The sequence below is a fragment of the Alligator mississippiensis genome, chromosome 10, assembly GCF_030867095.1.
Source record: "Alligator mississippiensis isolate rAllMis1 chromosome 10, rAllMis1, whole genome shotgun sequence".
Lineage (NCBI taxonomy): Eukaryota > Metazoa > Chordata > Crocodylia > Alligatoridae > Alligator > Alligator mississippiensis.
In genome coordinates, this window is record NC_081833.1 from 44,003,204 (window position 1) to 44,029,651 (window position 26,448).

At 46.1% G+C, this 26,448-nt stretch overlaps 2 protein-coding genes across 4 annotated transcripts in view; one reads left to right on the plus strand and one right to left on the minus strand.

Moving 5' to 3' along the window:
• Positions 1 to 550: 550 nt before the first annotated feature.
• Positions 551 to 13,532, minus strand: SLC7A6OS (solute carrier family 7 member 6 opposite strand). Its single transcript, XM_006258161.4, has 5 exons — positions 13,316 to 13,532; positions 9,867 to 10,226; positions 3,359 to 3,562; positions 2,185 to 2,317; positions 551 to 1,372 (listed from the first exon to the last, which is right to left on the minus strand). Exons 1-5 carry the CDS (start codon positions 13,466 to 13,468, stop codon positions 1,245 to 1,247), a joined length of 978 nt encoding a protein of 325 aa, XP_006258223.1. The 5' UTR covers positions 13,469 to 13,532; the 3' UTR covers positions 551 to 1,244.
• A 75-nt stretch (positions 13,533 to 13,607) lies between these two features.
• Positions 13,608 to 26,448, plus strand: part of PRMT7 (protein arginine methyltransferase 7) — a 51,404-nt gene continuing 38,563 nt past the window's right edge. Inside the window, exons 1-3 of one of the 3 annotated variants that reach the window (XM_014605249.3) lie at positions 13,608 to 13,716; positions 16,916 to 17,097; positions 17,636 to 17,672. In XM_014605249.3, the coding sequence (XP_014460735.1) occupies positions 17,003 to 17,097; positions 17,636 to 17,672 (132 nt within the window). In that variant the 5' untranslated portion in view covers positions 13,608 to 13,716; positions 16,916 to 17,002. Of the gene's footprint in view, positions 13,717 to 13,744; positions 13,847 to 16,915; positions 17,098 to 17,635; positions 17,673 to 26,448 lie in introns of those variants that run through there. The other 2 variants (XM_006258158.4, XM_019499207.2) reach the window with 2 other exon arrangements.

Sequence of the window (26,448 nt, forward strand, 5' to 3'; positions counted from 1 at the left end):
TGATCAGAGGTCAGGGAAGCAGACCCTACGATGACGGGTTGAGAGCCCTGGGGCTCTTTAGCCTGGAAAAGCGCAGGCTCGGGTGATCTGATGGCCACCTATAAGTTTATCAGGGGTGACCACCAGTATCTGGGGGAACGTTTGTTCACCGGAGTGCCCCAAGGGATGACGACTAGGTCGAATGGTCATAAACTACTACAAGACTGTTTCAGGCTGGACATAAGGAAGAATTTCTTTACTGTCCGAGCCCCCAAGGTCTGGAACAGCCTGCCACCGGAGGTGGTTCAAGCGCCTACATTGAACACCTTCAAGAGCAAACTGGATGCTTATCTTGCTGGGATCCTACGAACCCAGCTTACTTCCTGCCCTTTGAGCAGGGGCCTGGACTCGATGATCTTCCGAGGTCCCTTCCAGCCCTAATGTCTATGAAATCTATGAAGATTTAAAATGTTGCAGTGTAAGCCTCTGTCTTGAGTTGGACTGTTTAAGACCAGCTGTGGTAGGTCTAAATTTGTTTCTGTTTTGCTTTTAAAGACACTGCTACAATCAGTTCCACAAATCAGTTCTTTATTTACATACGAAAGTGCATAAATACTTTACTCCATTCTAGTAACAAATATTAAAGGCAAAAAAGTGTCCAGACAATAATCCATAGAACATGTTTACTGATTATATTTGATCCCTCCATTTTTATGTAGAGACTACACAGCCTCTCTTGTTTGTTAAAACTAAATGCAGTAGTAATCTCTAGGAGGTTTACCAGTCAAGATTTTACCTAAAGCCATGGTTTCCTCTCTGCTCTTTTCAGTCTCTCATAATACTCAAACTGGAACATAACTTCCTCATTCAAGAAGTGAATGTCTTATTTGATGAAAATAGGCGCTGTGTTGTACACATGCTTATTTGCTAAAAGAAATAGCCAATAATTTTTAGCAAGTAATTTGCTTTAGTGAGCAACAGTATTAAAGTAAATTGGTGACAATCTGGTATATTACCACTTCTTGAGATCAGACAGATGGATGATGGTTTAACTTAACATTTCCCCACTTCACAAGTAGCACTTTATGGAACATTAGGAAACTACTTGTTTTGCAAGAGAGAAATGCTTTCCCATTCTTTAACTTTAATCTCATTTCTATAAATAGCCATGAAAAGCAGCACTTATTTTTGTTCCCCATAGATCTTACCAAGGAGAACAAGAGTATAATACCATGTATACAGTAGGTTAGTATTTTGAATATAATTTAATCAGAATCCAAGTCTCGGGCCTCATCACATGCAAACTCTTGTAGAATATCACTGTGGTATGCATCCCAGGCTCTCCTCTTGTAACCCCCACCATCTTCATCACTGAAACTCCCATCTTCAGACTCTAGAGAGAAGAAAAATTTTAGAACTACAAGTCTGTAGTTCTGCAGTTATAAATCAACTAATCAAAATAAAGTCTGTGGCTAGACTCAGGAACTTAACATGGTCAGAGCAGAATAGGAATTCCATCTCTAAGCAAGGCAGGCCTCCAATAAAATTCTCTGTAGGTGCAGTAGTTTGAAATTTATGTCTGGCCAAAGTAGTTTAGTCAGAATAACAGAGTTCATTCATTCATGACATAGGAAGTCAGAAACCACTAGAAAAAGCTACTGCAAGGATGATAGAGTAATGGTGTAAAATCACAAGCACTTTCCTGTTGTATATAAGAAACGCAAAGAAAATGTCTGCAGCAATCCTGAAGAAATCTTCATGGTCTTAGCTGTCAGGAGCTTACTAACCCAGAAAGGCTTTCAGGAATTTTGGATTTTAAGTCTTACTGAACTCTACAGTAGTTATTACGATCTCAGTTAATACTTGTTTGTGAATGTAGGATGCATGAAAATAAGGAAGCTTATTCCTATCATCTGCTACCTGCAATAGAATATATTCCTCTCAAAACTGCCTTAGAAGTACACAACCAAATGATTGTTCTCCCTCCCCTTGAGAGAGATCATTCAATATTAGTCACCTCAAGTTGTATGCCATTAAGTTACAAAAAATCAAATCGATAAGATTGTAGCCAGTATAAAGGACTAGCTTTAGAAAATGTAAGCCATTGTCCTTTTTGTTGAATTATCAATTGTTGTGCAGATGCACTTACACTGGAAGGAACCAACTCAGAGGCATGAAAAAAAGCCGTAATTAGGACTATGATACCTTTTTCTCTGTCACTGTTCTCATTTTCTTCAGGAAGGAACTCATCTTCATCAGGATAATCATTACGCCAATTATTCTCATCATTCTCATCATCTTCATCATCATATATTTCTTCTGAAATAGGATCTGCTACCTGCATTGTCAAAATTGACAGAGGGGAAACAGATGTCACAAAAAGCACTAAGCAATTCCTATGCCCATGTACATAGTAGTGAATGAGGATGAAGAAAGATGCACTAGTCATACTTAAGCCAATTACAGTACAACTATGCAGTAGTTAAAGTTACAGCTACACTAGTTATACTACAGTCTTTTCTGGTATGGCACAGCTTACGTTTTCGCATATGAAACTACAGTAACTAATAAACTATTGATAGCTTAAGTGCAATTGGGTGTTTACCTATTTTGAAATTAACAGCAAAATTAATTCCATCCACTTTCAGCTGTAATTAAGTCATTGTATATTAGATGGGGAGAAGGAATAGATTAACTATTTCATGTATAAATGATAAAAGCTGTATCTCATTTTGGTGTATGGAACCAATGGACCAGAGGACATGCGATGAAAAAACACTTTAAATAATTTATACTTTGAACAGCTTATGCTTTGAATTAATTACAAAGTTACATCATGACAGAAAGTCATTTCTCTCACAAAAAAGAACTAAAAGAAAAGAACATTCAAGGCTCTAAAGTACTCAACACTTAGGGAATGCCACAATTCCGGTTCTCTCTGTCATCTTAACTTGGTTTCCTTGATATCTTTCTGCTTCCTTTTGGACAAGTACAGTCATAACTGTTCAATGAAAAATTAGTTTATTGCTTTACATCTGTCGACCATGAAGAACCATACAACTGAAGTACAAATGACCTAAATTCTTTCCTTTCTTGTGCACCAAAATGAGTTAGCACAAAAATAATAGTTCAGAGCTTAGTAAAACTAATGAAAAAAAATTAACAGGACTATTAGTGTCAGATAAGATGCACTTTGTCTTGACAACCTGAAAGGAACTTACATTTAGTATGCAGAGCTTGTAGAAAGAAAGTGTATGCTTGATAATAAAGTAACTGAGCTACAAATATAAAAGCAAGAGGCCATATTTTGCATGATTAATACTCTTCCATTAGCTGCTTAAATTACTAAAAAGGTCTAGTTTGATTTCCAGACCCTTACCAGTTCGTATTCCTCTTTATAGGGCTGCACAGACAAGATATTCTCAATCCAACCAGGGGTTGAAGTTTCCATGTAGTAAATATCATAAACATAATCATCTTCCTTCTTTTTGTGCTCTTCCCTTTTATCACACTCAGATACAGTTAAACGTTCACGGATCATCTCTACGGCATTACAGAGAATCACATCTGGATCATCAGTCTTCTGTTACCAAAAAAATCCACCACATGTATTTTAAGTCATATGTACAGACTTTCAAAGTGTCATAGAAATATAACATTTTTCTTCGATATCCTAATAAAGGCAAAGAGAATAGGCATCCTGCAAAATACTGGTCTAAAACCTTTTCCAGTGAAAAATGTAGATTGCCTGTGCTCCAAATAACCAGCTACATTACTAAAGGTCTTGGGACACTGAAGAGATGCTTTCAAGTTGAAGGTGAAGTTTCTAGCTCTAGAAGTTTTAAACCAAGCTTTTCCTCAGTTATGCTGTACATAAGAGATCCATTTAAATCTAATATTTATTTCCCCTGTATCATCAAAAAAGTGTTAGTGTCCGTTATAAAAATTTGCCACGTAAAATATTATCCATTCCTTGAACTTCCACAAGTCCCCAAATTCTTACTTGATAGACATAAAATGCAGCCCCTCACATATGGATCCCTGGTACTTCTGCTGCTTTATCCCAGCAAAAGTGGTAAGTACAAAATATTGGTCTATAGTAAGTGCTATTCTGTCTGTTTAGTGCTTCTTAGACAAAGCAGTTTACTTCATAACTTTCATACCAAATTTTGTTCCCGAATTCTCGTGCTACAAAATACTGACAGAAATCTGCTATTGTAGTAGCATTATGTAGTTAAATATTTTGTAAAAAAAGAACAGGACTAGGTAAAGAGTAGTCTCATGCTTACATGGGAATTGATGACATCAAGTATGAGCGACAGGAAAAGGCTGCTAGGACCACTGAGTGTACCCCTTATTGTTTCCCCATTTCCACGTTCACACAAGCAAAAAAAACCAAACCTGCCTATTTCTCTCTCAGTCAGGCCATATGTAAGTTACTTGGTTTCAGCTGACTTGCTCTTACAGTGTCTGTTTGGATTGGCACAAAATATACCTTTGCCTGAAGGCAAGTTTTGAGAAAGTTTCATCTATTCAGTACCACTGGCTACATCCACTTTAAGAAATTCTGAGGCAAAAATGGGGAGCCATGCACATTCCTTCCCAATATTACAGAATCAGGAAAAAGAAAAATAGGAATGAAAGGGAGAATAAGGGAAGAGAATAAAGAAAAAGCTAGCTTGGTTTTAGTTCTTGGTCTTAATACCTAAAAAATGACAATCAATCAACCTAGAAGGCCGTAACACTGCGTAGCATTTTAAAGGAATCTGTTCCAGTACAGAGGCAGTGATCCTATTCAGGGCAGGGGTCTGTACTGCCCTGCTAACGGGGCAGTACATATTGAGGGTTATAGATTGTACAGAAAGGACAGGGTGGGGAAAAAAGGGGGAGGGGTTGCGCTCTATGTCAATGAGCAATATACGTCAACCCTAATCAAGACGGAATCCAAGGATGAGGAAGTAGAAGGATTGTGGGTTAGGCTACATGGGGGGCAAGGAGAAAAGGATTTGGTGATAGGGGTCTGCTACAGACCCCCACATCAAGGGGAAGAAATAGATGCGGGGCTCCTGAGGCAGCTCTCAGAGACCATAAAAGCTAAAGAGGCGGTAGTCATGGGGGACCTAAACTACCCAGACATCTGCTGGGAGACGCAGACAGCAAAGTCCCACCGCTCACGCAGGTTTCTAACCTGTGTACAGGACCTCCACCTGACACAGGAGGTATGTGGTCCCACCAGGGGGAATGCCATACTGGATCTGGTATTGGCAATGGGGGATGACATGGTACGGGACCTACAGATTGGTAGCCATCTGGGGGACAGTGATCACCTAATAACAGAATTCACCATAAGACGTCAAGTGGGTAAGGTAACTAGTAGGGTGAAAGTACTAGACTTTAGGAAAGCTGATTTAAATGAACTCAGGCGATTAGTCAAGGACGCACTGCAGAGTAGGAGTTTTGAAATGATGGGAGCCCAAGAAGGGTGGCTGTGCCTTAAGGAAACGATCCTTCAGGCACAAAGCAAGACGATCCCCATGCGGCGTAAAAGAGGGAAAGGGGCCAGGAGGCTTCCCTGGCTGACCGCAAAAATCCAGGGCAGCCTAAGGGCCAAAAGGGGAGCACATAAAAAGTGGAAACGGAGAGATCACCAAAGACGAATATACCTCCTCTGCTCATGCTTGTAGGGAGGCAGTTAGACAGGCCAAAGCTACCATGGAGCTGAGGATGGCATCCCAAGTAAAGGACAACAAGAAATTGTTTTTTAGATATATAGGGAGTAAAAGGAAGGCCCAGGGAGGAATAGGACCCCTGCTAAATGGGCAGAAACAATTGGTGAGGGACAGGGGGGACAAGGCTGAACTCCTCAACGAGTTCTTTGCCTCAGTGGTTCCTAAGTGAGGGGCACGACAAGTCTCTCACTGGGATTGTAGAGAGGCAGCAGCAAGGCGCCAGACTTCCATGTGTAGACCCTGAGATGGTGCAGAGTCACTTGGAAGAACTGGATGCCTTTAAGTTGGCAGGCCCGAACGAGCTCCATCCGAGGGTGCTGGCTGACATCATTGCAGAGCCACTGGTGGGAATATTCGAACGCTCGTGGCGCACGGGCCAAGTCCCGGAGGACTGGAAAAGGGCCAGTGTGGTCCCCATTTTCAAGAAGGGGAGGAAGGAGGACCCGGGCAACTATAGACCAGTCAGTCTCACCTCCATCCTTGGCAAAGTCTTTGAAAAAATTATCAAGGCTCACATACGCGAGAGCCCGGCAGGAAAAATTATGCTGAGGGGAAACCAGCACGGGTTCGTGGCAGGCAGATCATGCCTGACCAATCTACTCTCTTTTTATGACCAGGTTACGAAACGCCTGGACACAGGAGGAGGGGTGGATGTCGTATACTTAGACTTCAGGAAGGCCTTCGATACGGTATCCCACCCCATACTGGTGAACAAGTTAAGAGACTGTGACCTGGATGACTACACAGTCCGGTGGGTGGCGAATTGGCTGGAGGGTTGCACCCAGAGAGTCGTGGTGGATGGGTTGGCTTTGACCTGGAAGGGTGTGGGCAGTGGGGTCCCGCAGGGCTTGGTCCTTGGACCGATACTCTTTAATGTCTTCATCAGCGACTTGGATGAGGGAGTGAAATGTACTCTGTCCAAGTTTGCAGATGACACAAAGCTATGGGGAGAAGTGGACACGCCGGAGGGCAGGGAACAGCTGCAAGCAGACCTGGACAGGTTAGACAAGTGGGCAGAAAACAACAGAATGCAGTTCAACAAGGAGAAATGCAAAGTGCTGCACCTAGGGAGGAAAAATGTCCAGCACACCTACAGCCTAGGGAATGACCTGCTGGGTGGCACAGAAGTGGAAAGGGATCTTGGAGTCCTAGTGGACTCTAAGGTGAACATGAGTCGGCAGCATGACGAAGCCATCAGAAAAGCCAATGGCACTTTATCGTGCATCAGCAGATGCATGACGAATAGGTCCAAGGAGGTGATACTTCCCCTCTATCGGGCACTGGTCAGACCGCAGTTGGAGTACTGTGTGCAATTCTGGGCGCCACAATTCAAGAGGGATGCGGATAACCTGGACAGGGTCCAGAGAAGGGCCACTCGTATGGTTAAGGGCCTGCAGACCAAGCCCTATGAGGAGAGACTAGAGAAACTGGACCTTTTCAGCCTCCGCAAAAGAAGGTTGAGAGGCGACCTTGTGGCTGCCTTTAAGTTCATCACGGGGGCACAGAAGGGAATTGGTGAGTATTTATTCACCAAGGCGCCCCTGGGGGTTACAAGAAATAATGGCCACAAGCTAGCAGAGAGCAGATTTAGTTTGGACATTAGGAGGAACTTCTTCACAGTTCGAGTGGCCAAGGTCTGGAACAGGCTCCCAAGGGAGGTGGTGCTCTCCCCTACCCTGGGGGTCTTCAAGAGGAGGTTAGATAACCATCTAGCTGGGGTCGTCTAGACCCAGCACTCTCCTGCCGATGCAGGGGGTCGGACTCGATGATCTATTGAGGTCCCTTCCGACCCTAACATCTATGTATCTAGAGTATTAGACTCTAATGGGACACAAAAGAACAAACTTGATTTGTAAGGCCACACATTCCCAGACCATGAGAATAATGTCTGGGTTAAAGATAACCTGCAGCATCACTTCCTTATAAAGACATAATTAGTCTATACAGTTTTTCCTGTCTCCTCCCTCCATTTTGGACCATCCATTGTTTCTAGCAATATTATTTTGGTCTCTACAGAAACTGATTATACGCTCATAAAGGAAAGGCTATTAAGGAAAAGTAATGGTACTTCCAGTTTTAAAGTGTTGAAGGTTCTTGGTTGTAGCCGTGTTGGTCTAAGGATATAGACAGGCAAGGTTTTTTGAGTAGATGTGGTATCTTTTATTAAACAAACTGAGTAGTTGGAAAAAAGTTTTCAGCAAGCTTTTGTGCGCAATGACCCCTCTTCAGGCATAGGGAGTCTGTGCTGTTCTGAGACTCCAAGGAATAAGACAAGCTAAAAGTGTGGCAGGATGTCGGTGAGAATGTAAATAGGTAGAAGAAATTAGAAAAACAAAAGGTGTAAAGCAGGGAAGGCAAGGGGAAAAAGCAGGGGAAAAAAGGACAAAGGGAGATATTCCAGTAGTAGTAAGACAAGGTAAAAAAGAGGCTGCCTGTGAAAAAGGAAATAGCTGAAAATTAGGACAACGGGCAGAAAAGTAGGGGAAAAGAAGGGAGAAAAGAAGAAGGTAAGAGGTCAGGTCTGACAGGAACCTCGTGAATCTGGTGTCAGGCAGGTTGTAATGTGTCAATATAGACACTGGATTTATAAGTCCATGATTTTTTGTATCCAGTAGATTTATGAAGTGAAGTTCATAGGCTCATCTATAAAAGGTAATTTGTAAGTTCCCTTTGAGGATTAGAACTGAGAGATTGGAGAGGGAGTGATTGTCCTGAGAGAAGTGTGCACCCACAACTGCGCACGAGAATGAACACACAATAAAAATCTATCAAAGACAAGAATACCCAATTATGTGTGGGAGCACACTTCTCACAGGACAATCACTCCCTCTCTGACCTCTGCAAAAAAGGACTTGGGGGGGGGGGGTGTGTGGTTACAGTGAACAATAAGATGGATGAGTCAGCAGTGTGCCCTGGGTGCCAAGAAAACTAACACCATACTGGGCTGCTTTAGTAGGAGCATTGCCAGCAGATCAAGAGAAATAATTATTTTGCTCTAATCTGCACTGGTGAGGCCACATCTGGAGTACTGTGTCCAGTTTTGCGCCCTCCACTATAGAAAGGATGTGGACAAGTTGGTAACAGTCCAGTAGGGAGCAATGAAAATAGGGGGCTGGGTCACATGACTTCTGAGGAGATGCTGAGGGAACTAGGTTTATTTAGTCTGCAGAAGCAAAGACTGAAAGGAAATTTGATAGTAGCCTTTAACTACCTGAAGCAGGGTTCCAAAGAGGATGAAGCTAGACTGTTATCAGTGGTGGCAGATGACAGAACAAGGAGCAACCGTCTCAGGTTGCAGCAAGGGAGGTTGGATATTAGGAAAAACTCTCTCACTAGGAGGGTAGAGAAGCACTAGAACAAGTTACCTAGAGAAGTGGTGGAATCTCCATCCTTTCAAGTTTTTAAGATCTGGCTTGACAAAGCCCTGGCTGGGATGATCTAGTTGGGAATGGTCCTGCTTTGAGCAGGGGGTTGAACTAGATGACCTCCTGAGGTCCCTTCCAACCCTAATATTCTATGGTTCTATGAAACCCAAGTACCTTCCCTTTCCCACTAAAAGGACTACTTCCATAAAGGTTTCGTATGATACTAGAGGTGCTTGCAGATGTAAAAAACCCCCAAACATACTGCACTTTACTTTAAACTTGGTGTGTTCCCATGCTGAGCCCTGCACATGTCCAGAAGAGACAGTATATCATTTCAACCTGGCTGTGCAGTGTCTGTAATAATCAGGTGCTTCAGTGGGGCTTTTCTGGCACTTTTATCTAATAGCTGATTGACTCAGCTTTAGATTAGAGTGCTAAAAAGCTCCACTGAAGCACCTGATCTTTACAGGTGCTATGGAGTCAGGTTAAAGTAACATACTGCTGCTTCTGGTACAGCATGGGGATTTTTTTGGTTTTTTTAACATCTACAAGCAGCTTAGAATGTTAGCTAGTTAGTTAAGCTGGTATAAAGACCCTTTTATATTTTTTTTAACCTTTATGTTTAGTCTTCCAGCAAACAAATGTATTTTTAAAGGCCTTATATATAAGCAACAAACTGGATTTAATGCCAGTAGCAAATACGGGCTCTTTCAAATTTGCCCACGTATGCAATTTTACTGCACAGAATAGTTTTAGTTTAGCTTTTCAATGCTAAACAAGTCTCAATACCAACCTGTGTGTGTGCTGCAACAATACTGGGGTCTTCCTCCTCTTGTACTATATCAAACAACTGGAACCCCCCACAATCAGTAGCATTGCTCTCTTTTTGTGAAGCATCGTTCTTTGCTTCACAGTCTGATCTCTCACCCTTAGTTAACTCTTCATCATTTGTGTCAAGTGCAATGGTTTCTTTCTCAAAGCAGTCTGGCCGGTGACTTATTAAGAGACGGTATCGGTTTTCCTTCCTGTTCACCTGCTTGGAATAATGCAGGTCCTGAGAGATTCTTTGAGCACTTCTGAGAGAGGGCCGTAGAACATGAGCTGTTTTGTCTCGAGTAATAGCTTCTCGTACATACTTCTGAACTGGTTCATCCTGGGTAGAGGGGAAGATTAAAATTACACTATCAGAACTCAAACTGTTTCTGAAAACATGCTGCATCTACTAGGGGTGCACTGATAAAGGTTTTTTTGGCTGATCCTGATGGCCAATTATTGACCAGCCATATCAGCTGATAGTGATCTGATAGCCAATATGCAGCCCGGCACCTTGGATAGTAGCATCTGCCCAGTCAGCCTGCGGGGGGAAAAAGGGCTTGGGGGACAGGGCAGATTGAGGCCCCCACAGTGAGGGAGTGGGATAGGGGTAGGTGCTGAGCAGGGTGTGGGATGGAGCTGCAGGTGGCTTATCAGTGGGGCAGTGACTCCTGCTGTGTGCCCCCCTGGGGGAGGCATGGGGGGCATGTACCCCCTGGATTTGTGTGCAGGGTGAGGACAGGCTGCCTGCTGCAGGCTCGGGGGCTGCGTCAGCTCCTTCCTACCAGGAGGGCTGGGCTGGGACTGCGCTTGGGGCAGGCAGAGGCAGTGCTGGGAGGGGTGAGGGCTACGGCATGGGCTTCAGTACTCCTAAATTCACTGTAGCACCCCCCCATCACCCACTCCACCCCTGCCCTAAGCGCAGCCCACCCTCACCCTGCATACAAATTTGGGGGGCATGTGCATACCTTCTCCAGGAGTATGTGCAGCAGGGGGAACCTGCCCCCTACCCCACTCCCTCCCTTCCTGCAAGGGCCTCAAACTATTCCCCACCACCCCCGGCAAATTATTTTGCCTGGAGGGCCGCTTAAGGGCTGCAAGGGTAGCCCCACCCCCTGGTCACCATCTTGGGATGAGAAGTCCTGCCCCTAATCCCTGGACTTTGCCACTGTAAATCCTTCCCCTTGCTCCTGGGGCAGGGGGATTGCCATCCTGGAACCAGAAAAAACCCCAAATCATATACTAAAGGTCAAAAAGCTTCTATAACATTTTAATTGTATTTGAAAAAAATATTTTTGTCCTCATTTACATGTATTTGCATAGTATATATAGAGAGAGATAATTGCATAATAGCTCAAAAATAAAATCTTACTCTTGTATACAGATTTCCTTCACTTTATGTGGGTTCTGTATGTGCAAATTAACTTTTATGCAATGTCCCTTTTTATGCCAAAAATTCATTATATGCAAGGTAAATTCACTTTTAGGCACACGACTCTTATCAGTGTGGTGGAAGCCCACTGTGCTGCATTGTAGGAGACACACACCAAATATAGTCTCCTGTGTGGATCTGTGCTCCTCGCTCATTGTCTGTGACGTGTGTTTCTGTAGTTGCCATCCCCATCATTATAGTGCCCTCTGCTTGTGTGTACTTTCTGCTGTTGGTGAGTACCAAAATTGTCTTGTAAAAGTGGTAAAAATGGGTCTGGGGGTCAATACAGTCGAGGTCTTGGAATGCATTCCTATTTGTTATATTGTAAAGTGGGTTCCCTTTATGTGAATTTGAGTTATGTGCCGTTTTCCAGGAACACATGTACAGCATAAAGTGAAGAAAACTTGTATTGTATGGGGTGTGTGTGGAGGGGGGTAGGGTATGTTGGGGACATTGGTGTGTGTATATATATGCAGGAGTGTGGGGGTGTGTGGTTTGTTGGGTGGGAGTGTGGGAAGAGGTGCAGAGACCTCACCCACACGCGGCCCCCTATTCATGGTACAGTCCCCACTGGTGGTGGCAGCAGCAGTAGGTCCTCAGGGTGCTCATGGCCCGTGTAGGCGCTGACACCCAGTTAACGCATGGCTCCAGCCAGTTCCAGGAGTCGCACATGGCTCCGCTTCTTGCTGCCAAGCCAGCCCCCATCTATTGGATGGGGCTCCCTGCAGCTCAGTATGCAGCTCCCGGGACTTGTGCTGGGGAGAAGCCCCACGCAACGGAGCTGGATGCCTTCCCTGCTCCCTGCCACCAGGGAAGTGGCAGGACGCTCTGCTTGCTGGCCAAGTCCTGGAAGCTGCACGCAGAGACAGGAATAAGGGAAGGCAGCTGGCTCCATCACACGGGGCTTCCCCTCAGTGGCGTGCGAGTCCCAGGAGCTGCATGTGAGCCGTGGAGAGCATGGCATGATAAAGGCAGGCCAGCTTGGCTCCGCTCCTTGCCACCATCTACAGATCTTAGAACTAGCTAGAGCTGTGTGCTGCTGGGCAGCTGTGCCTGTGTGAGCCATAAGCACGGAGGGCCATGAGTACCTCAAGGGCCTGCTGTGTGCTGCTCCTAGCAACGGGGGGCTGTGCACGGGGGGGGGGGGGGGGGGGGGGTGGAAGGGAGACATGGGGCGGTCCCCCCTCCCTCAAACCTCACGTACCCACACCCTATCCACCTGAGCTCTGTGCTCCCAGCCCCACACTCCCACCCTGCTGTAGCTTTCCCCCTGCCCACCACCATTTCCCTACCTGCTGCCTGGAGCGAGTGTTGCAGCACAGGCATGAGGAGAAGATGCTGGAGGCGGGAGAAGCTAAGCAGGTCCCCCAGCAGCAGTTGCCCTGCCTGGAAGCTGTGCTTCCTGTCCAGGGCTCTCCTGTGCATGAAGGTGGGCAGGAGGTGCACGGGTTGGGTGGGGTGCAATTAATTCGTGGGCAACTGCATGCTGGATGAAATTTTCTGGTGGGCCAAATTCAGCCCACAGGCTATAATTTGCCTGCCCCTGTTATTCATGTTGCTTTATGGTTGTCTTAGGTGGAGCATCAAGACTGATCAATGAGCCGTGGTACCTCAAGTCAAGGAGCTACTAATGATGAGAAGGCGCAAGACTAAATAGAAACGTACTTTGCACTTGAAATGGTGAAGTCTGTCAGCTGTTGGTTTGCGAGAAAATGTGTTTCATAGCCTTGAACTAGACCCCGAGCAACAGCTAATCTCTCCCTCGAGCAAATTTGACCTTTTTCATAAAACGATCCATTGTGCAGAGGCAAAGCTGCAGACGGGAATATTCACCCTGCAAATTGCTTCTGGTCCTTCCGTGCCGAGACACAGCCTGCAAGGGGAAGACTGAGGCCCTGCAGGGCACGGACCTCCCCGCAGGAGGCCAAGCGGCCTCTGCTCTCCGCGCGCGTCGTCTACAAGCACTGCGGTACGGGGACGGGCAAGGCGCGCGGTACCTGCGAGGCGACTGTGGCCACAAGCGTAAAGAGGTTCCTCTCGATGTCGCCGCCCTGTTCGGTGCGCGGCCGCTTGCACGACAACACCAGCGCCTCGGCCGGCTCCGGCCCGCCGCGCTTCCGCTTGACGCGCAGCACCGCGGCGCGCTCCATGGTGGGAGGCCGAGACGCATAGCACGCCGAGAAACCAAACCGGCCCCGCCCACTGCTTTGCTTGGCCCCGCCTCCGAGGCCCAAAGCCTCAGTGCCGGGTGCGTGACGTCACGCTGCGCATGGTTCAGCCCCCTTCGCCGGGAGCCGGCTTGGGCCCAGGGGGAGGCTCGAGGCGTGAGGTGCTTCCGGCTTGGCGGGCGGTGCGTTCTGGCAAGATGGCAGCGCGCTGCTGCTGAGCGGCCGGAGGGGTAGGTGAGGCCGTGCGGGAGCAGCTGGTGCGGCTCTAACGCAGGCTCCCGCCGGCCAGCCTCGCTGTTCGTTTCTCCGTCACCCCCGCCCCTCGGGGAGGCCGGACACAGATAACCCTTCTAGACCGAGGTGTGCAGCCTCTGACCCTCGGGGCCCCCGCGCTTCTGGAAGTTTGGCGGCAGGAGAGCGGTGGCCATTAATAGAGCCGCTCTCCCCCTGCCCGGTTCCTAAGCCCCGCAGAGCTGGTCGGAGCCAGGCCTAGCCCCGTTTCCCTGTAGAGCAGGGCTGTGCCCCCTCCCCTCGCTTGTGGATGGAGCTGGGCCAAGCCCCCTTAGAGCATGCTGATAACTGAGTACCTGAAACTTTCATGAGAATGAATCTCTAAAGATGTTGAGGGAGAAGAGAAAAACACACTTTCCACATTTCAAGAAACTTTTTCTGTATGCTGATGATGCTGTGGTGTGCACTTGCGTGGATGCAGATCTTTGGGCAGCCGTTGGTGTCTTTATGGGGGCACATAAGAAAATGAGACTGATGTTTAACATTCAGAAGGTGGTCTTCCACCAACAAGGTCCTAATGAACAGTCCGCAGCTCCGGTAATCCAGGTCCACAGTGAGTAGAGGTGCACCAGTACATAGATCGCATATTGAATCGGCACCAACAAAAACGAAATTTACGTGATCAGCTATCAGCTTTTTTTGGCTGGTGTAGCCAATAATATTCGCTGATAAATATAATTAGTTAGGTCTTCTGGCCGGGGCGCTCGCGTGCTGTGTGCATGTGCACAGTTGTACACATGTATGTGGCCAAGAATGCAGCAGGGGAAGCATGGAGGTAAGTCTGGAGGGGAAGGGGTGCCCTGTAGGGAAGTCTGTGGAGGGGAAGGGGCATGGGGGGAGGCAGATTGAGGTGCCTACTGTGAGGGAGGGAGTGGGGTAGGTACTGGAACTGGGGGCACTGCACAAACAGGGCAGTGAATGGGACCTGGGGCAGGGAAAGGAATGGAGCTTGGGGGGGGGGAGGGTCCCGCTGCTGCGTACAGATGCCCTGGGGGGCATGATTTGTGCATGGGGCAGATGCAGGCTGTAAGCTGGGGGCTCTCTGCTGTGCTGTCTTTTCACTGGGAGCCCCACACCACCTGGCAGCAGTGGGGCCAGCAAGTTGTACTTCCCAGTGCTGGGCGGGTCGGGGACACACGGATGGCACAGGGCTGCTGGGGCAAAGGCAGCTGGGTGGAGAGCCCTGAGCCCGCAGCGAGTAGCCTGCATCTGTCCTCATCCCACTTGACTCTGCTCCAGTTAAGAGCATCCCTGCACTTAAAAATGGCAGTGGCGGTGCTTGAACTAAAGCTCATTTAACAAGCTTTAGCTCAAGCACCTTCGCTGCCATTTTTAAGCACTGGGACCCTGCTTCCCTGAATAAACTGCCTGTGGCTCCATCCAACTCCCCACCCCAGGTCCCATTCACTACCCTGGCTGGGCAGTGCCCCCAGCCCCAATCCCTGCCCCACTCTCTCCCTCACCATGAGGGCCTTGATCATGCCTCTTCCCTGCACCATGCCTCTCCCCTTCCCCTTCACAGACTTACTTGCAGGGAGTTGCCCTCCTTGCTGCCTGGCTGCATTCCTGTAAATCGGTTATCGGATTTGTAATTTAGCCGATATGGCTGGTTAATAATTGGCTGTCAGCCAAAAAAAACTTTATCAGTGCACCCCTAACAGTGACAATCTGGAGAACGTTGAGTATTTCATGTACCTTGGAAGCCATCTCTCACAGAAGGCTGACATTGAAGAAATCCAGCATTGCCTTAAATGTGCAAATGGAGTCTTTGAACACCTGAAGAAATGGGCATTTGAAGATCACGACATAGGATTTGAAACCAAGCTCATGGTTTATCAAGCCATCGTGATTCCCACCTTACTGTACGGAGCTGAGACATGGACAATGTACAACAGACATTTAAAGTTGGAGAAGTACTATCAACGCTGCCTGTGGTAGATCCTCTGACTAGTGGTTAGACAGACGCACCAATGTTGGCATCCTGCAAGCAAACACCATGTGTACTGAGGCAATGATCATCCAGCATCAGCTTCGTTGGGCTGGCCATGTCGTCCAGGTGTCCAACTCCAGGCTCCCAAAGCAAGTTTTATTCTCCCAGCTCAGCCACGATAGATGCTCAAGAGGAGAGCAGAGAAAGTGCTTCAGGGCCAACTTAAAAAAATGCAACATGGGTGTCAACTCAGTGGAAGATTATCACCCAGGACCACCCCAAATAGAAGAAGAGTCTGCTGCAGGGCATGACAACAGCAGGAAATGGAAAAGTGGGAGCAGCAAAAACAGTGCGTCATGGACCAAATAAAGAATCCAGCACCACACACACCACATGGAAACCCATATAGAAGCTACAGTAGAGTCTGTCTATCCCAGATAGGACTTGCAGATAAACAGTCATGGGAGACTATCTATCATCCTCAACTGTGAGGGGTTGCTGAAAAAGACTGTCTTTGTCATGCAGCATGCTGTGTACTGTTATGTAAAAATGAAATTAAGGGCTGGGTCAACCTTCTTTCACCTGAGCTGCCACTCTGGGGCCAACCTGCCACCAGCCCCTTCTGCATAGCCAGGTGGTGTTTGCTGCACCTGCTCCAGGCACCAGATCAAGGCCACCAGCTGGATCTGGCCTGGGGTTGCACCCATCATTGCCCATCTGACCGGCAGGGTAAAAATTTTGAGTGCCACAGTTCTGGACTAATTGAATCAGAGGTACATGAGATTTCAGGAGCCACATCTTGGCAGTGTTCAAGCCATCAAGGCATATTTTCATATAAATAGGGGAAGACCTCTTCCTGGTATTAAGGATTATGTGATTTGGATAAACATGGATTCAGACACACAGGGTGTGAAATGAAGGCTGTGTAAGAGATCAGATTACTTTTTTTTGCCTATTTTTAGTGATTGTGCCCATGTTTTTCTGTTCCTGCTTATCTGCGATTATATGTTATATAATAATAAATCTTCAGTGTGAACACACAGAATGTTTGATTGATTGGGAGAAAACTCCCATGTTAAAGGTTGTCTTGAGAGAAGATAAAAGTGCATGTTTGTTTACTGAAGAGATGCTTAGGAACGTGGCATATAAAGGCAGAAAACTACATAGGTTTGTCATACTGTAACTTCAGTTTTCTGTTTTGTTAACAGGTTTTTGACCATCAGGTAAAAATCATACTCAAAGGCAAATCAACAACCCTGTACCCAATACATAGATATTATAAGTTGGGATCCATTATGAAGATCTTCTGTGGAAGGGCCAATCCAACAACGGGTGCAATGGAGTGGTTAGAGGAAGATGAGGATTATGACTATCATCAGGAAATTGCAAGGTATGGTGGGAAGAAATACTGGAACTATACATTAATAAAATGAGCAAATGAAGCAGTGCATAATTTCAAAAGCCAGTGTGGCAGGCTGCATTTCTATAGGCTAGCAGTCCCTTTCTGAGACATTTAACCTTTTTAATGCAGTTTTTTGGAGGTTTTCAATAGCTTACTGCATCTGACTTTTCCATTTAATAATAATAATAATTCTTGACAGTAACTGGTTCATAGGTTTGTTTATTGATCTATTTATTTTTCCCCAATTTGCTGAAAGAAAATATGATGCGGAAATTATCAGAAGAAACCAAATTATAGCATAATAATTTGTGTTCTGCTCATTCATACTTTATACTACACAAATTGGGAGAACAAGTAGAACAATAATTGAACTGAATCTTTTGGAGCAGGGATTGAGATTGCAGTCTCTCAATGATCTAGCTACTCACTAGGACTAATTTCTTTAGGTCTCGTAGCAAAAATTATTCTCCCAATTTTATATTGCACTGTTTAATATGCCGTGTTTTCATTTTAACTTCATTTTTAGATCACGCTATGCAGACATGCTGCATGACAAAGACAGAGTAAGTACAGGAAAAAAATGGCTCCTAAAATGTGGAAAATGTGTGTTTTTCTTCCCCCTCAACAAAGATTAAATGCAGAAGTTTTCATGAAACTTTCAGAGTATTTTGTTATCAGCACGCTCTAAGGCAGTGTTTCCCAACCTTTTCCAGCCCAAAACACACATTAATAAAAATTTTCCGCAGCACACCTGTTAAGCCATTCCCCATCCTGATACCTATTGTAGCTCATTGCCGTGTCAAAATTCCGCAGCACACTTGTTAATTTCTGACTGCATATTTTTGTGCTGCCACATACTGGTTGGGAAACACTGCTCTAAAGCACTAGTCCTGCAATTTGAACAGCACAGATCCTACTGTGCCTGGCAGGATGGGTTTGATTTAAATCAAATCTATTTAAATAATGATTTAAATCACTGGTCAGAAAGCCTTGATTTAATCATTGTTTTCTACAAAAAGTGCATTCTTGTTGTTTGTTATAACTTTAATAAATATTATTCACAACTTGGAGAGAGAGATGTAGGTTTCATTTTAGAAGGTACACACTATACATTTTAAAGCAGTGATTTACTTTGATATTGTTTTCAAATTAATTCTGCAGCTACATCAGAAAACAATTATGATTTAGTATTTTACTTACCAAAGCTAGTTGAAGCAGATACTGTGTGAAGTCATTAGGAGGTGAACTATCTCCAATTCACTAGATTAATCATGAATATTTGGGGAATATTTTTGCCACGCTGTATTAGGAGGACAACAACAATCATTACCAAAACCAACAGACATTTAAATTGATTTATTTAACTAAAACAACAATCTTGTGTATTTTGGACATTTTTATTCAACAACAAACATAATTATTTTAATAAAACAAGCATATGTATTTTTGAATTTTTAACTATCTTAGTTACAAAGGTGAAATGTGTTTTTAACAAAAAATAAATAGATTACTTCAGCCAGGCTAACATGAGAAACTTAAAATACTGGGTTATGTAGCAAACTCGGTCTTCACCTCCCTCTTCCTGTGTATTCATGAACTGGAAAAGAAAGACAAGCTCAGTTAACAGAGATGCTTAATGGGACCTTCTAGACTGAACACTGAGTCCCATTGGATAGAGTGGTTTTCTTTAATCTTTATGAATCTCTAGAGGAGCCTCTGGGAGTCCCGTAAGATTGGGCTCCTAATATAGTCTGTGGCCCATTGTGACCTATTTACATTAAATAAATGTATAATTAAATACAAAAAATCTGATTTAAATGTAAAAAAACCTGATTTTTTTTCTTTGTTTAAAAATTGATTTTTATCCACCCTGGTGCCTGGCCATTTAGCTGTTGTCAGCATCTGTTAGGATGTCACCAGTGGGTCACTACTCTGGAGCTCAAAGTATTGCTGTAGTAATAATATAAATTTGGAACATTCCAGTGTTCCAGTGTAGTAATAATAGGAATAGGAACCAACAGCTATTGTAGTAATAATAGGAATTTTCTAAGAAACCTCTTGTTACATATGGGAATTCTGTTTCTTTGGCTGTCAGGGTTGATATCACAGCAGTGCGCGCAGAAAAATGCCTTACTACAAGAAGTTAGGATGTTCTCAATTTATGGAGGGAAATTACTGAATAAAGAACTTTGAACTTGATTGGTTACGAATACAGGAGACCCTTGCCATTTGCGGGGGACCTGTTCTGGAGATCCCGACAAATGGCAAAATCCACGAATACTGATTGGGCTCCCTGTCAGACCCCACAGCTGCCGCCTGCTCCCCCTCCACAAGAGGCTGGAAACGCAGGGCTCCCCTGCAGTACTTGGGGACTGACTGTGGCTGCTTCTGGGGTAGAAGGTGCCACCGCCTCCCTCCCCGTCCCTGGAGCTCACTCTATGCCCGCCTGACTGCTCTCCACTCCACTCTCCCCAGCTCTGCCCCCCCTGCCCCGTGCAGCGCTTTGTGCCTGGCTTAACTGCAGAGGCAGAAGCTTGGTGCAGCGCCAAAGGGAGCTGCGGCAGCACTCTCCCTGACCCACCCAGTTGGCGTGGCATACTGTGAATATTCAAATCCACAAATAGTGGATTCGTGAATATTAAGGGTTTCCTGTATCTGCTTTTCTTATGTTTTGAAAGAGCATTTTAGATGCATTTGATACATTAGCTATAGCAATTCCATCTAGTGTTTTCTGTCTGCATGCATTTGTGATTAAGTTGTGTCTTTTTATTCTCCTCTGCTTATTGTTGGTTTAAATCTTCTAATTTGGGCTAAGGGGAAAATTAAGGTAAACATACCTTCAAAGATGATGACTTGAAATTATTTAAATGACCGTAGATCTTCATTGTCCAGCTATTAAATCTGTTAAGTGAATTTTATGAATATCTTCTGCATATACTTGGAGAGCAGTGTGATTGTGGAAACAGCCCTTTGTAACCCAATTTTTAGAGGTAGTGTGGTGGAACAAGATCATTAAATAGCCATCTGAACAGGGTAGAAAACTCATTCTATTATTTTAGAAAGTAAGAGGAACATGAGTTATTTGTAAAGCTTTCACAAACTATGAGCAAGGAGGCCATAAAAGAACCTGTGACTATTGAAATATATTATATTCACCTCCTTCTTTATAATGTCTACTAAGTTTGGACAGATAAATCAAGTGCTGAGAGGCTGTCTACTTAGCATCAATCTAGAGAGGGTACACTCAGTGATGCACAACAAGCTACATTTGTAAAGAACAATTTGGCTTTCTGGTTTCCCAATGCACAAGTCTCTTTATCTTTTAAAAGAAGGGGGTTGAAACCTAATATCAGCAAGGGATCTATGCCTTTTTCATACTGCTTAGCTTTATCAGACAAAAATCAAGGCATGGAAATGGAAATGATCAGACCCACTCGGTGATGCTCAGTGAGCTAAATTGGTTAGAGTTGTTGTGCCCAACCTTTTTGGCCTATAGGCTGGATGAACAGAGCCAGGTCTGTTTGTGGGCCTGATTTGGCGTGCATTACTAGCACAACTGGGGCCCAGTGAAGCTCTACAGAAATGGCCCAGCCAAGCCCAATGCAGCCATGTGGAAATTGCCTGGCTGGAACCTGACCCCTCTGGTAGGGCCAGTCTTACCAGGATTCATAGATTGTAAACACCTGGATGGGACCTCACAAGATCATTGGGTCCAGCCCCCCTGCACTAGGCAGGAAAGACAGCTGGAGTCAGGTGACCCCAGTGAGGGTGACCATCCATTCTTCTCTTGAAGATTTCCAATGCAGGTGACTGCACCACCTCTGGAGGGAGTTTATTCCATAATCGTCACCATGAATGTGAAGAAGTTTTTCCTAGTGTTAAGCCTGAAATGGTCTTCCAGTCATTTGTGGCCATTACTCCTGGTTTTCCCCAAGGGTGCCCTGGTGAATAGTTGTTTGCCAAGCCCTTGATGTATTCCCTTGGTATAGCAGTAAGCTGCTAGCAAGTCCCCTCTCAGCCTTCTCATTTTTAGGCTGAAGAGACCCAAGTCTCTCAACCTTTCCTCGTATGGCTTGCCTTGCAAGTCTCTGATCATATGGGTGCCTCTTCTCTGGACTCTCAAGCTTTTCCACATCCCTGTTGAAGTGTGGCACCCAGAACTGGACACCGTACTCCCGCTGCAATCTCACCAATGCTGAGTAATGCGAAATAATCACTTCCCTGGTTTTGCTTGTGATGCATTGGTTGATGTATGCCAGAATATTGTTTGCCCTGCTGACTACAGCATCGCGCTGATAGCTCATATTCATACTATGGTGTATTATTACCTCTAGGTCCCTTTCACTCATGGTGCTAGTCAGTTTGGCGCCACTGAGCCTGTAAGTATGTTAGGGATTGTTCATCCCCAGATGGAGCACTTTACACTTCTCAGTGTTGAACTTCATCTGGTTCTGATCCACCCAGCTTGCCAGCCTGTCTAGGTCTGCTTGTATCTGCAGCCTATCTTCAAGTGTAACCATGCTGCCCCATAACTTGGTGTCATCTGTGAACTTGGCCAGTGAGCTCTTCACTCCCACATCCAAATCATTGATAAAGATGTTGAAACACACTGGACTAAGCAGAGACCCCTGAGGAACACCAGTGGCCACTTCTCGCCAGAACAACACAGATCCATTCATTAGAACTCTCTGGGTCCTACCCTGCAGCCAGCTTCCTACCCACCTAACTATTGAGCAGTTAAGCCTGAAATCCTCCAATTTTCCTGTGAGAACATTATAGGATACCAGATCAAAGGCCTTCTGGAAGTCTAGGTATACAATGTCAACCTGCTTGCTCTTATTCAGGTGGCAAGTTACCTGGTCATAGAAGGAGATAAGATTGGTAAGATGAGACCTGCCCTCAACGAAGCCATGCTGGCTGTCATTCAGAATCCTACCTTCTGCAAGACTATCTCACATAGACTCCTTGATGAATTCTTCCACAATTTTCCCTGGCATAGAAGTTAGGCTAATTGGCCTATAGTTGCCTGGGTCCTCTTTCTTCCACTTCTTGAAGAGAGGCACAGCATTGGCCCTCTTCCAGCCTTCAGGGATCTCCCCTGAGTGTCAGAAGTCCCGCAGTGACTTTGGTCAGCCTCTTCAGCACTCTCAGATGAAATTCATCTGGTTCTGCTGACTTATAAATGTTTAACTTTTCTAACTGATCACCAGGGATCCTGGTTTTCACTGAGAGGGTCTTGCATGCAGTCACCACCACCGCACCGCATCCCATGTAACTTTCCTGCTGCCGGCCACAGTCAAGCGCTGTGAAGTACGGCTGCAGCGGTGCAGTGGTGGTGGTGGCCGCCGTGTACACCCCTTCCCCCACAGCCGGGTGGGTGTGTGCAGCCCGCAGAGTGGCGCTGCTGCCCTCACCTGCCCTCGGGCTCTGCTCCTGGAGTGGGCACAGAGTGGGCTGAGGTGGGTGGCCTGCAACTGGGAGCACAGAGGAAAAGACTACCTGCACCCCCCCCACCCCTTGAGCCCAGCCCCCAGAGCCCTGTAGTCATTGATGGACCTGGTCCGGTTTACTACTGGCTGTGTCATTTGTGGCCATGTGGATGAGGAGCATGGGGTAGTGGTCAGAGGGCCAGATGAGCCTAGGGATTGTCTCCACAACTTCCCAGATGCAGGCCCCAGGGAGGCAGCAGATCTCATGGGCTAGGGGGTCTGGACGGCAGGTGGATCTGGAGAGGGAGTCTCCCACAACCACCACCCTGCATCTCCTCTTTGGGGTGACAGTTCAGTAACTATCCACCTCCTCCTCTGGTGTCTCCATTGGGGCCTCATGTGGTGAGGGGAGTGTACCTGTTGTGCAGTGCCAGGGGAGGGGCAGCCCTAGCCCTGCATGTTGTGGAGCTTGAGACGACTGTCTTCCAGGTAGCTCTGGGTGGGTCTTTTTGGCCAGCCTTCTTGTTGGCCTTCTTCTCTATCTTCTTCTCTTCTTCATTCTTCAGGAGATGAGCCTGACTCGCAGTCGTCAATGACTTGCTTGTGGGCCCTGATGGCATGAAGTCTGCCTACTTGGGCCTGGAACTCAGTTACCTGGGACTCCAGGGACTTCACTAAGGAGCGTACACCACAGGTGGGGGTGACCTTGCTCCCATTCCCAGTTTCTGGCAGCTGTGCCAAGCAGCCCTTGCAGCCCAGTGCCAAGGGCTCTGTCTGGATGGAGGCCTCAGTGGTGCAAGGGAAGGGAGCACCAGTTGGGGATGAGGCAGGAAGCCACGGGGTATGACGCATCCCCACCATTGTGTGGTAATAGGTTATGCTACTACTCACGAACTGGCCTGCAAACTGCTTCCCCTGTTTGCAGTCCCCGTTCACTTGCTGGCTCCCTGGTTACCTGGGGTGTTTCCTTGTTGAGGATGATCCAGTCATGTAAATTTCTAGCTTGGAAATTTGATGACAGCAGAGTAGTAGCAGTTTGAATTGCTAGTGCTCCCCCATTGTCAAATTTCCAGATCTGTAGAGAGACCCATGGGCCAGGAGTTGAGCACCTCTGGCTTGGAGCATTTCTAGACTGTAAGAACTGACTAAGAACTTTTTTGGCAAAAATTAAAGCATTGTGAATTACATGGTTTGTCTAAGTTAACTGAATAAATATTTAATGGAAATAGCATACCTTAGTAGTATATAGACTCACCACCCTTCATTGCAAATGTGACAGGTGGGTGGGACCAGAAATACAGCCCCCTTAGCCCCGCCCCCTTTCCCCCTGCATGATGTCACCAGCCCTGCCCCCTGACCCCGGTCATGTGGTGCATGGCGTAACCAATTCCACCCCCACCCCAGTCACGTGGTGCGTGACATCAGCAACTCCACCCCCCACCCCCAGTCACGTGGTATGTGACATCAGCAACTCCACCCCCACACCCAGTCACGTGTTGTGTGACACCAATACCACATGGTCCATGACATCAGAAGGACAGCCCATGTAGACCCCAAAGCCCAACCCCTCATGCTGCAAGAACTGCCCCAGATCACATGGTGCAATAGCCCAGGCCCCCCGAAGCAGACATTGAGAATTTGGAAGATGGTATCTTTGTGCCATGGTTTAAATTTGTCCTAAAGCATTTGAATGCACCACACAGGTGTTAGCGTGGGGTAGGTGTGGGGGAAGTGGTTACCAGACATTTCTACACAGGAGGCTATGTTAAAGGAAGTTTATTACTGTCCTGGTGAAGCTGGCAGTTTTGGCAAGGTGAACACACTTTTTGAAGCCACCAAAACAATACAATTACCACCAATCCTGCTCTGCCCGAATTAGTTATGCACTATGACCAAGCGTTTGGGAACGTGAGACTTAAATCCAATGATAACTCTTCTGGTTTTTATATGCATGGTGAGCTAGCTCATATTTTGGGAATGCTACCTGGAGTCTCTTTTAAAAAACCACCCTATCCACCTGATATTACCAGTGGGTTCAATTCACTGTATGTCTACAAGGACATTGTAGAACATCAGCTTGTCGGGGAGTTTTCAGTACCTTTGCTACGCTGTGTCCCTGTCCATGGGAGCAACAATGAGTTTGTCACCATCACATATGACAACCCACATTATACCCCCATCAGTCAGCACCACATCAACACAATCAGCATTGAAATAAAGATGGATCAGAACAAACACGTCTCATTTCGCTTTGGTAAGGTGATCGTTAAGCTTCACCTATGCCCCCGGAAGACTTTGAGATTTTAAAATAAGTAAAAGTACAATGGTGATGGTAAAACACTATGGGGACCCTAATTTGTACAGAAATTATTATAAAGCCCAGGCTGTGTATGATCTTCCTGGATATCAGGGGTGCCCGTGATGTATGGGGCTGGTGTGGGAGGCATATTTCGCAGCCTCTTTAGGTGGTCAAGCCAGCAAAGCAGGAGGGGTCCAGTCTCATGTATATTCAAAGAACGAGGCAGCCAGACATGAAAAACTAAGCAGCAGCCTAGGAGAAAGAAGCGGTGCTCACCTGGAGGAAACAAATATATTTTAACCACCGTGGCCTTTGTTCACTGTGGGTCTGAAGAATGTGCCAAATCCGAACTGGATGTGCTTCAAATAGCCCCTACGCAGACCTGCATTGAGAAAAGCCTGTACGTTGAGATCCCCCCACTCTCTGCTATTACCGAGTCCAGCCCCCTTGACTCTTTCATAGCTGGGAATGGCAAAGATTACATGGATTTGAACAACACGCTACTGTACCTTTGCAGCAAGATTGTAAGAGGCAATGGAACTGATCTCGATGCCAGGGCAGTGGTGGGTCTGGTGAATTACCCACTAGCCTCTGTCTTCAGTCAGCTGGATGTCATTCTGGGAGACCGTCTCGTAAGCCAGAGCAACAACTCTTACCCTTACCGAGCCTTCATCGAATCGGTTCTTAACTACAGCGATGACACCCTTGCCACCCAATTTCCTGCCAGCCTGTTTTACAAGGATACCCCCCCGGGCAACATGAAACGGTCGTGCAGGATGGCGATAATCAGGGGTTTCGGAGTTGGGCAAACCTGACAGACAGGAGCAAAAAAATAGAGCTGCTTGGTCATCTCCATAGCGATTTGTTTTTTCAAGAAAAACTGTTGCTGAATGGTGTGGATGTGAAAATTAAGCTGACGCACAGCGAAGATGCCTTCTGCTTGATGGGCACTGCAGTGGCTGGCCCATGTAAACTAAAAATCACATCTGCCTCACTTTTTGTGAAAAAAGTGAAGGTAGCCCCGGGCGTCCGATTGGGCCACGCGGAGGCCTTGCTTATGGCCAACACTAAATACCCCGTAGACCACGTGGGTATGAAAGTGTTTAGCATTCCTGCCGGCAGCCGAGTCAGCAACCAGGAGAATTTGTTTCTGGGGCAGTTGCCCAAACTCATTGTCATTGGGTTTGTGGATAACGTTGCCTTTAGCGGGAATTATGCTAAGAACCCCTTTAACTTTAAACATTACAATATTAATTTTGTGGCCCTCTGTGTCAATGGAGAACAAACCCCAACAAAGTCCCTACAACCAGATTTTGAAAACGGTAATTGTGAGAGAGAATACATGCAGCTGGTACAGACAGCCAGTAAACATACAAAAGACCGGCCCTGATAATCAACTGTGAGAAGTTTGCTCTGGGGTACACCTTATTTGCCTTTGACCTGTCTCCTGACCAGGAGTGTGCTGATCATTATTTGCTGATTAAAACTGGGAACCTGAGAGCAGAAATACGCTTTGCTGCGCCTTTGCCCACCATGGTTAATGTGATCGTGTACGGGGTCTTGACAGTGTCATAGAAATAAATCAGAGGAGAACTGTCCTGTTTGACTACA

Excerpts from the sequence above, each read along its gene's own strand:
- SLC7A6OS (XM_006258161.4), bottom strand. The coding sequence starts at position 13,468 with ATGGAGCGCGCCGCGGTGCTGCGCGTCAAGCGGAAGCGCGGCGGGCCG. Across the intron at positions 10,227-13,315 it reads TGGCCACAGTCGCCTCGCAG|GATGAACCAGTTCAGAAGTA; the intron begins GTACCGCGCGCC and ends CCCTCTACCCAG. Across the intron at positions 2,318-3,358 it reads ATAAAGAGGAATACGAACTG|GTAGCAGATCCTATTTCAGA; the intron begins GTAAGGGTCTGG and ends TTGACAATGCAG.